The sequence below is a fragment of the Austrofundulus limnaeus genome, unplaced genomic scaffold (genome assembly GCF_001266775.1).
Source record: "Austrofundulus limnaeus strain Quisiro unplaced genomic scaffold, Austrofundulus_limnaeus-1.0 Scaffold35, whole genome shotgun sequence".
Taxonomy (NCBI): Eukaryota; Metazoa; Chordata; class Actinopteri; order Cyprinodontiformes; family Rivulidae; genus Austrofundulus; species Austrofundulus limnaeus.
This window is the reverse complement of record NW_013952437.1, coordinates 1,089,689-1,101,700: the sequence shown is the minus strand read 5'-3', so window position 1 is coordinate 1,101,700 and position 12,012 is coordinate 1,089,689. Positions and strand designations below refer to the sequence as shown.

General features: G+C 37.5%; 3 protein-coding genes across 5 annotated transcripts in view; 2 read left to right on the top strand and 1 right to left on the bottom strand.

The window, feature by feature from the left end:
• Positions 1-250: 250 nt before the first annotated feature.
• Positions 251-3,097, top strand: slc6a11a (solute carrier family 6 member 11a; the record flags this gene model as incomplete). 2 transcript variants are annotated; one of them, XM_014006296.1, is given in 5 exon segments in its annotated part: positions 251-363; positions 676-813; positions 999-1,101; positions 1,788-1,853; positions 2,673-3,097. In XM_014006296.1, coding segments are annotated over 5 exon segments (446 nt in total), but the record flags the coding sequence as incomplete, so codon positions are not given.
• Positions 3,098-3,117: 20 nt separating this feature from the next.
• Positions 3,118-6,058, bottom strand: ppil1 (peptidylprolyl isomerase (cyclophilin)-like 1). Its single transcript, XM_014006292.1, has 4 exons — positions 5,874-6,058; positions 5,528-5,682; positions 3,498-3,566; positions 3,118-3,413 (listed from the first exon to the last, which is right to left on the bottom strand). Exons 1-4 carry the CDS (start codon positions 5,927-5,929, stop codon positions 3,193-3,195), a joined length of 501 nt encoding a protein of 166 aa, XP_013861746.1. The 5' UTR covers positions 5,930-6,058; the 3' UTR covers positions 3,118-3,192.
• Positions 6,059-7,709: 1,651 nt separating this feature from the next.
• Positions 7,710-12,012, top strand: part of eno1b (enolase 1b, (alpha)) — a 9,998-nt gene continuing 5,695 nt past the window's right edge. The window contains exons 1-7 of one of the 2 annotated variants that reach the window (XM_014006250.1): positions 7,710-8,115; positions 8,987-9,081; positions 9,484-9,579; positions 9,961-10,019; positions 10,124-10,193; positions 10,373-10,506; positions 10,599-10,821. In XM_014006250.1, the coding sequence (XP_013861704.1) occupies positions 8,997-9,081; positions 9,484-9,579; positions 9,961-10,019; positions 10,124-10,193; positions 10,373-10,506; positions 10,599-10,821 (667 nt within the window). In that variant the 5' untranslated portion in view covers positions 7,710-8,115; positions 8,987-8,996. Of the gene's footprint in view, positions 8,116-8,779; positions 8,849-8,986; positions 9,082-9,483; positions 9,580-9,960; positions 10,020-10,123; positions 10,194-10,372; positions 10,507-10,598; positions 10,822-12,012 lie in introns of those variants that run through there. The other variant, XM_014006251.1, reaches the window with a different exon arrangement.

The following is a 12,012-nucleotide window of genomic DNA, read 5'->3' as shown; positions in this document are numbered from 1 at the left end:
GTGTATATGTGTGTGTAGCTTATTTAGACAACACTAATTAATCATTGTTTTCTGCAAAAACTTCACTAATGTATTTATTATTGTTTAATAATCAAATTCAATACTTATAAGATTAGAATTGAATATAATAAACCTTTATCTAAAAACAGATGTATAAATAAAAAAAACAGAGAAACGTAAAATGTAGTTGTTCAGACTGTTTTTGAATTCCAACATAAAACTAAGATATTTTGCTCTATTATTTCCTCAGGACCTGGTTTGGCATTTATTACATATCCTCGTGCAGTCGCCATGATGCCTTTTCCTCAGATATGGGCTAAATGCTTCTTTATCATGCTCATCTTGTTGGGCGCAGATACGCAGGTATGATAAGAGACTCATCTCTTTGAATTTGCCATCACGTCATCAGTGTACAGATGAGACAACCAACATGTTTGATCAGTTTTGGATCCTTAAATGGAGTATTGTCTTGTTTTAAACTGGGATTGTGTTACATAGTTATGAGTAGTTAGTATCTGACTTGCAGAAAACAAACTATTAAACTACTTTTAAATCACGTTAACGTTTTAATGTTAAATAGTTGTTTTAGATTCTAAAGTTTAGAATCTTTGTTGCAACTGATGAAAAAAAAAGCATCAGATTGATAATCTACACACTGTGTTTATTTCTCTGCAGTTTGTGAGTCTGGAGTGTTTGATGACTTCAGTCACAGATATGTTCCCCTCTACGCTTCGGAAAGCTCATCGCAGAGAACTGCTGCTGCTCTGTCTCTGCACTGTTTGCTTTCTTCTCGGCCTGCTTCTCGTCACAGAGGTAAGAACTGTGAGTCCTAACAGCATGTTGTGGCAATAACTCCATATCCGGTTTGTGTTGTTTCTTATTTAAAATCAAAACAGAAGCGCTCTGTTAAAAAGTCCCAGTCTAAAATGTCATCAGTGAATTTGTTCATGAGTTTGTTAATTTGTTCCTAATGTTCAGTAACTGCTGCCTTCCTGCAGGGGGCGCTGTATTTCCTCCAGCCTTTGATTTCTATATTTTGCAGTGGCAACACTCTTCTCCTCCTTTCAGTCTGTCAGTCCATAGCAATTGGATGGATATATGGTGAGTTGTCACAGAAAAGCTCTTGCATCACTTTAAATGCATTTGCTTTTTTTTAAAGCACACTCTGATTCAAGTTTTGGATATCCCTCTTTAAAAATTAGTTCTTATGTGTCCTCGCTGGCTTGGGATCCTCAGGGAGGAGCTGGAAGACGGTGCTGAGGAGAGAGATGTTTGGGTTTCCCTTTGAGAAACGAACAGAAGAAAAATGGATGGATGAAAAAATAATTGTGTCCATATGTATCTCTAGCTTTCCAGCCTGCAACTGATGCTGCCATAAAATGTTCTTATTTTATGCTTGTTGAAGATGTACTATGAAACAAATTGTGTATTGACACAAATATGAAATGATCAGAGCATTACAAGATTATTTTTTTCTGCTTTAATTCTTAAAGATAATCCAAAAATAGATAACTCACAAAAGGAAATCTTTTTAAGACAGGGAATCGTCAAACAATATGAGTTTTTAAAAATACATTTTCACATCAAAACTGTTAGTCATCCATAACATTTTCTTTTTATTTCATTGGGCCACATTTGCAACTTTCTGATTGTCTATTCCTTATTTAAAAATCAAATTTGTACCTTTTTATTTTAAACTTTAGTAATTTAAATTTTCTCCTTTTTGTTCCATACTAAGTCCTTGTTATTTCTTTAAATTAAATATGAAAAAATATTTTTTTGAACAGGTGCCGACCTCTATGACAACATTGAAGACATGACAGGTTGTCTATCATCTGTGGCCTCTGATGAAGGTTTGCTGGCTTCACGTCACCCCTGCTGTCTGTCTTGTGACTCTCTTTTCTTTTCTCTGAACCAGTTCTTCTCATGATAAAAAATATTTGTTTAAAAAGTAATAACAAATATATTTTTCACTAATTGAAACCTTGCCTGAGCTTCCTCCACCTTTCATTCCTTCAAAAGTCTCACTACTCCTTAAACTACCATGATTCTCCTGATAAGATATCATTGCACAGAGTATCTAATATGATTTCATACATGTTGATAAACTATGATCAGCTGAGTTGTGCCATGGTTCTAGGTGTTGCCCTTATGTTGTGTAACTGTTACTCCCGTTACGCCTTTAAAAAAAAACAAAATCCTGCTGCTGTTTCATCCTTTTAGCAGGTGGTGACTTTGTGGTGAAGTGTGAACTAATGTAGACAAAGTTAGCAGTTAAATATGGGCGATCCCAGAATTAAGATGATTGAATCAATAATATTCTGTTTCTATATATGAAAGTAGCCCTTAAGAAGTCATTTATTTCAGCAGTTAGGACTGATTTCACTCAGAATCTTTACATAAACATACAAAATTAATGAAAAGGGATCCGAAGTTCTTAGATGTCATCCTGAGGAAAGGACATAATAGCAGCACCAAATCTCACCACAAACTTTCAAGACAGTTCTTATTAAAACTTGCAAAAATAAAGTTCATTCCAGGTTAAGAGGCAAGAGAGGTCAGGGTGTCGAGTTCAAACAGGACATCGAAAAACAAATGTTGCATTCTGTCATAAAAGTTAGCTTAAAAAGTGAACCCTGTGGTTTTGTTTTGAGTACCTGCTGTTTCCACAGAAAATCGAGCAGCTTTGTCATCCTGAAAACCAGATGAACAGCAGATCAGAGCAACCTGAGCAGTGCCCTTTGACCTCAACCAAACACACCTGTTAACAAAGGAAGTGATGGAGCTGAATGGGAGATGAAAGTGTGACGCACAACTGATGAAGCTTTTCATGTGCAACAAACCTGACCTGTATGTTTCGTTTAAACGTAGTTTTAGTCATGCTTACTAATTTATGCATAGCATGACAGTTTGTTATGACAAAATTTTTAATTTTGTTTCTAGATTTTAGGGTCTTATTTTAGTGTTTAACAGATAAAACTGATAAAAATCAGTCATCAACTTGCAGCCTAAACTTGAATCGTGAAGTGCTTCTAAGAGCACCTGTATGTTTGAACGTGGTGTTTGCTGTGGATTGTTCTTAATGGGACTCATCTGAATAAATAAAGTCAGGACATCTTGAGACATTGATYGTGTGTTTATTTAAAAAAAGTATATGACAAGTACAAAAAATGAGTGAAGGTAAACATTTGTCTAATTAGGTACAATGGCTCTGATTATTTTGATATCATCCACTGGACGATCTTGACTGTTTGTTTCCACCATCCCAATCCGGTTCAGCACTCCGATGCCCTGACACACTCTTCCAAAAATACTGTGCTTTCCGTCCAGCCACTGGGTGGGTCCAAGTGTGAGGAAGAACTGACTGCCATTGGTGTTGGGCCCAGCATTGGCCATGGCAAGAATTCCACCTCCTTGCATACACAAACACACGAAACCAAATGAGATATTTACTGTTTTCCTCTGTTTCCCTTTTTGTTATGAACCACTGTGATTACCTGTGAACTTCAGCTCTGGGTGCAGCTCATCTTCAAACTGTTTGCCATAAATGGAGGCGCCTCCTCGACCTGTGCAGAAAAGAAAGATCATAAACTTCAGATACATTTACAGTGGTTTGCAAAAGTATTCATACCCCTTGAACTTTTCCATATTTTGTCACATTACAACCACAAACATAAATATATTTCACTGGAATTTAATGTGAAAGACCAACACAAAGTGGTATACAATTGTGAAGTGGAAGCAAAATTTTACATGAATCAAAACATTTTTTACAAATAAAAAACTGAAAAGTGCGACGTGCAAAAGTATTCAGCCCCCTTTTCCCTGAGTGCAACCAATTGCATTCAGAAGTTGCCTGATGACTGCTAATGACTCAAAAGGGTCCACCTGTGTGTAATCTAATCTCAGTACAAATACAGCTGCTCCGTGACGGCCTCAGATGTTGGTTAAGAGAATATTGGGGAGCAAACAGCATCATGAAGTCCAAAGAACACACCAGACAGGTTAGGAATATGGTTTTGGAGAAGTTTAAAGCAGGCTTAGGTTATAAAAAGATTTCCCAAGCTTTGAACATCTCACGGAGCACTGTTCAATCCATCATCCGGAAATGGAAAGAGTATGGCACCACAGTAAACCTGCCAAGACAAGGCCGTCCACCTAAACTTACAGGCCGAACAAGGAGATCACTGATCAGAGAGGCAGCCAAGAGGCCCATGGTGACTCTGGATGAAATGCAGAGAGCCACAGCTCAGGTGGGGGAAACTGTCCACAGGACAACAATTAGTCGTGCACTACACAAATGTGGTCTTTATGGAAGAGTGGCAAGGAGAAAGCCATTGTTAAAAGAAAACCATAAGAAGTCCCGTTTGCAGTTTGCCAGAAGCCATGTTGAGGACACAGCAAACATGTGGAAGAAGGTGCTTTGGTCAGACGAGACCAAAATTGAACTTTTTGGCCACAATGCAAAACGCTATGTGTGGCGGAGAAAGAACACTGCACATCACTCTGAAAACACCATCCCCACTGTCAAATATGGTGGTGGCAGCATCATGCTCTGGGGGTGCTTCTCTTCAGCAGGGACCGGGAAGTTGGTCAAAGTTGATGGGAAGATGGATGGAGCCAAATACAGGGCAATCTTGGAAGAAAACCTGTTGGAGTCAGCAAAAGATTTGAGACTGGGGCGGAGGTTCACCTTCCAGCAGGACAACGACCCTAAACATAAAGCCAAAGCTACAATGGAGTGGTTTAAAAAAAAGAATATTCATGTGTTAGAATGGCCCAGTCAAGTCCAGACCTAAACCCAATTGAGAATTTGTGGCAAGATCTCAAAACTGCTGTTCACAAACGCTCTCCATCCAATCTGACTGAGCTTGAGCTGTTTTGCAAGGAGGAATGGGCAAGAATTGCAGTCACTAGATGTGCAAAGCTGGTGGAGACATACCCTAAAAGACTTGCAGCTGTAATTGCAGCAAAAGGTGGCTCCACAAAGTATTGACTCAGGGGGGCTGAATAMTTTTGCACATCGCACTTTTCAGTTTTTTATTTGTAAAAAATGTTTTGATTCATGTAAAATTTTGCTTCCACTTCACAATTGTATACCACTTTGTGTTGGTCTTTCACATTAAATTCCAGTGAAATATATTTATGTTTGTGGTTGTAATGTGACCAAATATGGAAAAGTTCAAGGGGTATGAATACTTTTGCAAACCACTGTAGGTGAGGCATGAACAAGAAACCAACATATAATTTATTATATAAATTGTGGTTTCGCAGCACGAGTTGTTGGATTTGTAAGAACTGTTCTAGTATGTAACTTTGGCATGTACAAGTCTGAATATCCAAAAATATAAATGAGTACATAAAAACATTAAGTGTTAAAATGTCATTAGGGAAATCCAATGTTTTATATCTGCAAAGATGTTGATCTCTAATACTGATTTTCATATATAACCAATGAAATAAAACATGACAGTTAACTTTGAAAATATTTATTTCTTGACAAAAGCATATACAGTGGGTGACCCACCTGTCCCTGTAGGATCTCCCCCCTGCACCATGAAGTCTTTAATGATCCGGTGGAACCTGGTGTTGTTGTAGTAGCCTCGTCTGCAGAGTTCTGCAAAGTTCTTGCAGGTTTTTGGAGCATGGTTCCAGTACAGCTCCAAAACAAATGTCCCCATTCTGCAAAGCAAGAATTCAACCATTAGAGACGTGTCAAAGTGAGCAGTATAAGCTCAGCTTTTTAGTGATCTGTCCAAAGCAAAAATACATTTAGACATAATGTATTAAAACGGGGAGAGAACGTAAATAAAAAAGCTAACACAGTTAGCTGTGCTAAATGCTAACACAGTTAGCATTTAAATAGAACTCACGTAGTTTCCAAACCCACGGTGGGCGGCTGCCATGTGTCTGGAGGTATTCCCGACATTATTATAATAAATAGCAGGCTTCAGCAAAAATTAGTTTTAAATTAAAGTGTATTTAATTAAAACGTGCACGAGCAAGTTTTTTCCAATTCATTTCCGCCGAAGCGAATTCTTCTTCTACGGTTTTTAATTGTGTCTTCTGCTTGTTAGAGGACGTTTGCCCCCTCTGCTGGTCTACACGGGAACTGTAAGGAGTGGAGTCGAATTTACACTGTACTAATCCTAGCACTACTAGTAAGTAATAATCCAACACTTTTCATATTAGAATTTTTACCAGTACAAAGAGCACAGCATAAAAATCTAATATACTTCATTATTCTCAAACCACTAATTACAAAAAGGTACTAAATCTGCACAGAAACAAACAAAATTTCAAGACAGTTAGAACACATTATCAGTAACAGATCAGTTCGTGCTGAAAAAATCTAACAAACAACAAAAACAAAACTTTAATAAAGAGAGATATTTGCAAGCATAAAATAATACATCATCCAGATGATCCCTGGAAAACCAATAGGGTTATGTAAGACTCACTTTTAAGGCCTGCAGCTGCAAGAACTCATAAACCAACAAGTTCTGGTCTGCGTCTTTCCGCATTTTTACTACAAACAACCATGAATAAAAAATGGTTGAGTTGACATCCAGAAGTGGGACTAGGTTTGAGGTTACTTTGTCATTTCAGCTGTGTTAAAACAAAATATTTGACTTGGTGTAAACTGAATAAACCTTATTTATGAGTTAAAACAACAACAACAACAACAACAACAACAACAACAACAACAACAACAACAACAACAACAACAAAAGGTTTACTTGATTATTCAGGAAAAATGTCTGCTTAAACCAATCTTTTCATCTGAACAAAGGCAGATTATGTGAGGCACGATGTCGCAACTAAATTCATTTTTAAAGCTTTGATAAGAATTCTTAGAAAGTTTTGCACTTAGTTTATTGAAACATTGAGGACATGATTGGTTACAAACCTCTGCCACTGATCAAATACTGCTGGCTGTGTGTCACACCTCTTACGTGCGTTGTAAGTGTCTATAGAAACATTATGCATTGATGAACAAATAATTCCTAATATTCATTATTTTTTGTTTACTTTTAAAGGGAACTTTTGTGTTTTTACTCCTGAGATACACCCCGATGACATTCAACAACACCTATGTGTATCCTTGGTGGTCTTATTTTCTCATTGAGAGGTTTATATTAAAATAGTTCATTATCAAAATCCACTTCACATTATTCAAATATATGTTAAACTAGTGTCAAACATACAGTCCAGTTAGAAATAAATGCAAATAAAAAAATCTTTCTGCTCCTGTGTGATTATTATTGTTAAAGTTTAACTGTAAATCTTAAACAATCAGTAATTGTGGAAAATCTTGTCTGTTAATGCTAACAGCTTATCCTACTGTTGATGTTTGTTTTGAGCTTTTGCTCTCATCAGATGTTGACAGTCAGGTGCCTGAGTGACACCTGTCAGCAACCAGTGGCAATCCCATACTTTCACAATCAGCGTCCAGTTTTTTTTTAATCCTCGTATGACAATCTTCAACCCTGCTGAGAGGGTTTACCAGAGACTACTTCAAGGTTTTGGGAGTGGAAATAGGATGCTTAACAATCTGATAAAAATAAAGTAAAAGTAATTTATTTATCCAGTGTGGAAATTAGTTCTCTGCATTATTCCCACCTCACATGAGCACACATGTGTAGCAGTAAGCTAGTGGGGTTGAGGGCCTTGCTCAAGGACCCAGAATGGGATAAATGAGGATGTGGTGAATTTTCAGGTGTGTACTGGCCCTTTAAGGAACGTGAACGAGCCAGGCATGCTCACGCTTGTCTCGGGGGCACGCGCTTCTCAGGGCAGGAGAGTTAGAGTAACATGTTAGCTGTGTGGAAGCTCTATCATGTCTCTCGTGAATAAACATGTCCAAAGCTGAAGAAATAGCCTCTTCTTCATTTAAATGTTAGCCTAGAGTTTTATTGACAAGTCTTCAGGAGAAGCCACCGACAGCGGAACCAGCCAGCCGCAGCAGCCAGAAGTAGCAGCGAACCAGCCGACAGCAGCAGCAGAGCAACCCCAGATGAGCAGAGTCAAGCAGCTGACAAAGCCCAGCCGAACCGAACCGAATCGGAACCAGGGACCAGAGAAAAGACACTACAAGGACTTACCCACATTTTTGTCAGTCTGAGGAGTTAAACTATTAACCTTCTGATTACTGGCTCACCTTTTTTTAACCTATGGGGGTTGCAGTCTGTGGCTGTATATGGTTTATCCACAAGCTGTTACGATCCCTGTTTGTTAAATAAATCAACTGATGAACTTCCAGAATGTCTGTTTTGTTTGGTCTTGGCTGGGTTAAAGCTGGTGGGTCAAAGGTCCGGTTGGTTTGACCTAATATATTTAAACTTTTGACTCAATTAGATCAGACATAAGTCATCACTTAATATGACATGCAGGCCTCTGTTTGATTACAGACCATCATTATATGTAACAGAAAATACTAAAATTGAATCACACGCTTTTATTACCTAAAAACACTTTATTGGTATCATGCTTTACCAAGCACACCCTTAAAAACAAGTTCAGACAAACAAAAGCTGACAAACTAACTGTTACATTTTGTAGTTGATTGTTGGGTATGTGAATGGAAAACATAACAAAGGAAATGAGCTCAAACTTGCATTTGTTGCTAAATGCATTAACTTTTCATAGACTAAAATGCAGATTTACAAGCTACTGTAAAGACAAGCTTAACAATGCTCTGGCAGATGCACTRAGTTTATTATCCTGCCACCCATGTGATTCATCAGCTGAGGGGGAATAATCCAATAAGGGCAGTAGCTTCCCTGTCCGCTCTCCTAAGCTTCCAGTCAGGTCAGGATATTTTTGAGAACTTCAGCTGAAGAGAAAAGTAAAAAAAAGTTACAGCAGTCGTGCTTTTATTAGTAGATAAAACATTATTTGATTTATGTTTGTATTTTTAATTGTTTTTTGAACCTGTAAAAGAGTAATTTTTTTGTTTGTTTAAGTTGACTTGTTTTGTCTTCAGGTGTTGAACCATGTCCATCGTTAAGATCCACGCCCGAGAGATCTTTGATTCTCGTGGAAACCCCACAGTGGAGGTTGACCTTTACACCAACAAAGGTACAGCTATGTGTGGGTCTCCATTAGTTATTGTGTAGTTTAAATAAAACATGTCAGAAGGTGAAACTTATTGACTTTGTATAGATCTTTTCACTTTAAAAATGAGTTTGTTCTTAACTTTTCTCATGTCTTTATTTGATCTACCTGYTGTTGATTGATTAAACAACAATCTGTACAAGAGCCTTTCAGGAAATGACATATTTATGATGCCAAACATTAAAATTGAGGGAAAATACTGAATCAMGTTATGAAATTCAGCTTGTTGACTGAAAACTTTTCTTACATCAATAAGTAAAATTATGTAACTTCGTAAAAACCAAAATTTCACTACTGTATTTTTGGTTTTCTGAAAATAAAGTAAGTGTTTTTGTCATGTTTCTGCTTCTGCTTGTTTATTCCCAGGCTTGTTTCGAGCTGCTGTACCGAGCGGTGCTTCCACTGGAATCTACGAAGCTCTGGAGCTCAGAGATAATGACAAATCTCGCTACCTCGGAAAAGGTTTGTGCATCATTGTTCATTTACACAGGAAGGTATTTGCTAATTTTTAACACACAATTTTTAACACGAGCCGGTTTTTTCTTTATTACTTGCTTTTGTTTTGTAATTTTTATCAACCTTTTCTCCCTTTGACAAACCAAAAAGACTGAGCTCTTGACTTAAAACCAAAAATTTCATCATTTGAAATAAAATGATTATTTGGAAATAATCACAAAGGATAATGAGTTGAYGGCAAAGCATTACATCAATAAAGTAAGACTTTAAAAAGCTAAACTCATAATTTGATTCATGTAAGTTGCATGAAAAGCGTCATGGTTTATTGAATCACTTGCTTAAGMTTTTAACATTATCAAAGACTGAATTTAACTGTTTTTCTTACAGGAGTCTCACAGGCTGTAGAACACATCAACTCGTCAATTGCACCTGCACTTGTTGGTCAGGTAACACCRWCTGCACTCAATGCTTTGTTTTKGTTGCAGCACATTTATATTTATTTWGGGATGTTCTTTACTGTTACACAAATGTGAATCTTGRCTTTCCTCAGGACGTATCTGTGGTTGAACAGGAGAGAATCGATCAGATTATGATTGACATGGATGGCACAAACAACAAATGTAAGAAACAATCAKTTTGGCAGACRTTTTWAATTTTTCACCMGAAAGAATCTGCTCTTTGTCTGAATGTTTAAATTYTCTTGAGTTACAGTATGGAGCATCCAAATTCATTTCATATGTATAATTTTATTACAAGTGATCAGTATGTGTTGGAATCTAACTGTGTTTACTGCGAACAGCCAAATTTGGAGCCAATGCCATTCTGGGTGTTTCTCTGGCGGTTTGTAAAGCCGGTGCTGCAGAGAAAGGAGTGCCTTTGTATCGTCATATTGCTGACCTGGCAGAAAACCCAGAGGTCATCTTACCTGTACCGGTATGYCAGTCCTTCAAAACACCACGCTCMAACTGTATTTACTGCTTTGATCTCAATCAGGTCTTCACAGGTTTTGTTTCTCCCTCCAACAGGCCTTCAATGTGATCAACGGTGGCTCCCACGCAGGCAACAAGCTCGCCATGCAGGAGTTCATGATCCTGCCCATCGGTGCCAGCACCTTTAAAGAAGCCATGCGCATTGGAGCCGAAGTTTACCACAATCTGAAAAACGTCATCAAGAAGAAGTACGGGCAGGATGCCACAAATGTGGGCGATGAAGGTGGATTTGCTCCAAACATACTAGAAAATATGGAGGGTAGGTTGTCTTTTTTTTAGCTGAGTATCAATTTCAAACACAAACGCTTGCTTTTTACCTTCCAACTCTTTATTAAAGTGTTTCTAGCGTTTTGTCCATCTTATTAACACTTTGCAAAATAAACAGTTTAAACCAAGAAARAAACATTTTCTRCAAAAAKGCAGTTTMTGAGCAAGAGAAATAGAAAACCAACTTAAAGATTAAAAAAGCAAAATGCTAGCTAAMAGYAAAAGTAGTAAAACATTTGCTAAGAGTAGCAAAATGCWAGCTAAAACTAAAACTAGCAAWAGGCAAGCAAAAAGCTATTTAAAGTGACAGAATTGTAGCAGCTGAAAGTAGCAGAAYGGTAGCTAAAATCATAGCAGAACGGTGGCTATGGCTAAAGTAGCATAGAGCAAGATTACAAGATCAGATTTAAAACAGAAGAATGTTTGTGTAGCAATCAAAAACCTTTAAATTTATGTACTTGGAATAATATTTGTAAACAAACTTAAACATCTTGAGAACAAAAAAATGTGATTAAATGACAGTAAATGACGGTCTCCTGAATGACCTGAACATTTTGGTATAAAAGTGGCTAAAACAGCACAAAGTAGGCAGGAGTGATGAATCACTGTTTGAACAATAAAAAGTTCAAATATCTTTGACACTTTTGCTGTCAGGGTTCGACGCAGGGAGAACCCAAAAGCAGGCAGACTCTAGGAGCTCATAAAAATAAACTATTTATTTAAACAAAAACCAAAAAGCTGACGAGGCAGCAAAACACACAAAAATCCATAGAGCACAGGGAGACAACAAGGAGACCAAGACAGCAGGATAAAGCAAACAATGAACCAGCGAGTGTGTGGAGATCTGAATCAGAATAAATACAAACGGAGGGAATGAGGAAATGAACAACAGCTGATGAAAACACTGATTAGAAACTATAGACAGGTGTGTGTGATGAGATGAAATGACAAGTAAACAGCTGAGGGAAAGGAGGCGTAATGACAACGGGGGAACACAGGAGGGAGGTAAGACAAAAGACACAAAACACACAACCTCACATTTGCGATTTAGAAATGTGTAAAATTTTATTTACAAATACTACTACTACTACTACTACTACTACTTCTACTACTGCTGCTGCTACTACTACTACTACTACTACTACTACTACTACTACTACTACTACTACTACTACTACTACTG

Bases quoted from the DNA above. Each gene is read 5' to 3' on its own strand.
- ppil1 (XM_014006292.1), bottom strand. From the start codon at position 5,929: ATGTCGGGAATACCTCCAGACACATGGCAGCCGCCCACCGTGGGTTTG. The intron at 5,683-5,873 runs GTGAGTTCTATT...CTTGCTTTGCAG, and splicing joins ACCGTGGGTTTGGAAACTAC to AATGGGGACATTTGTTTTGG. The intron at 3,567-5,527 runs GTGGGTCACCCA...TTTTCTGCACAG, and splicing joins GGGAGATCCTACAGGGACAG to GTCGAGGAGGCGCCTCCATT.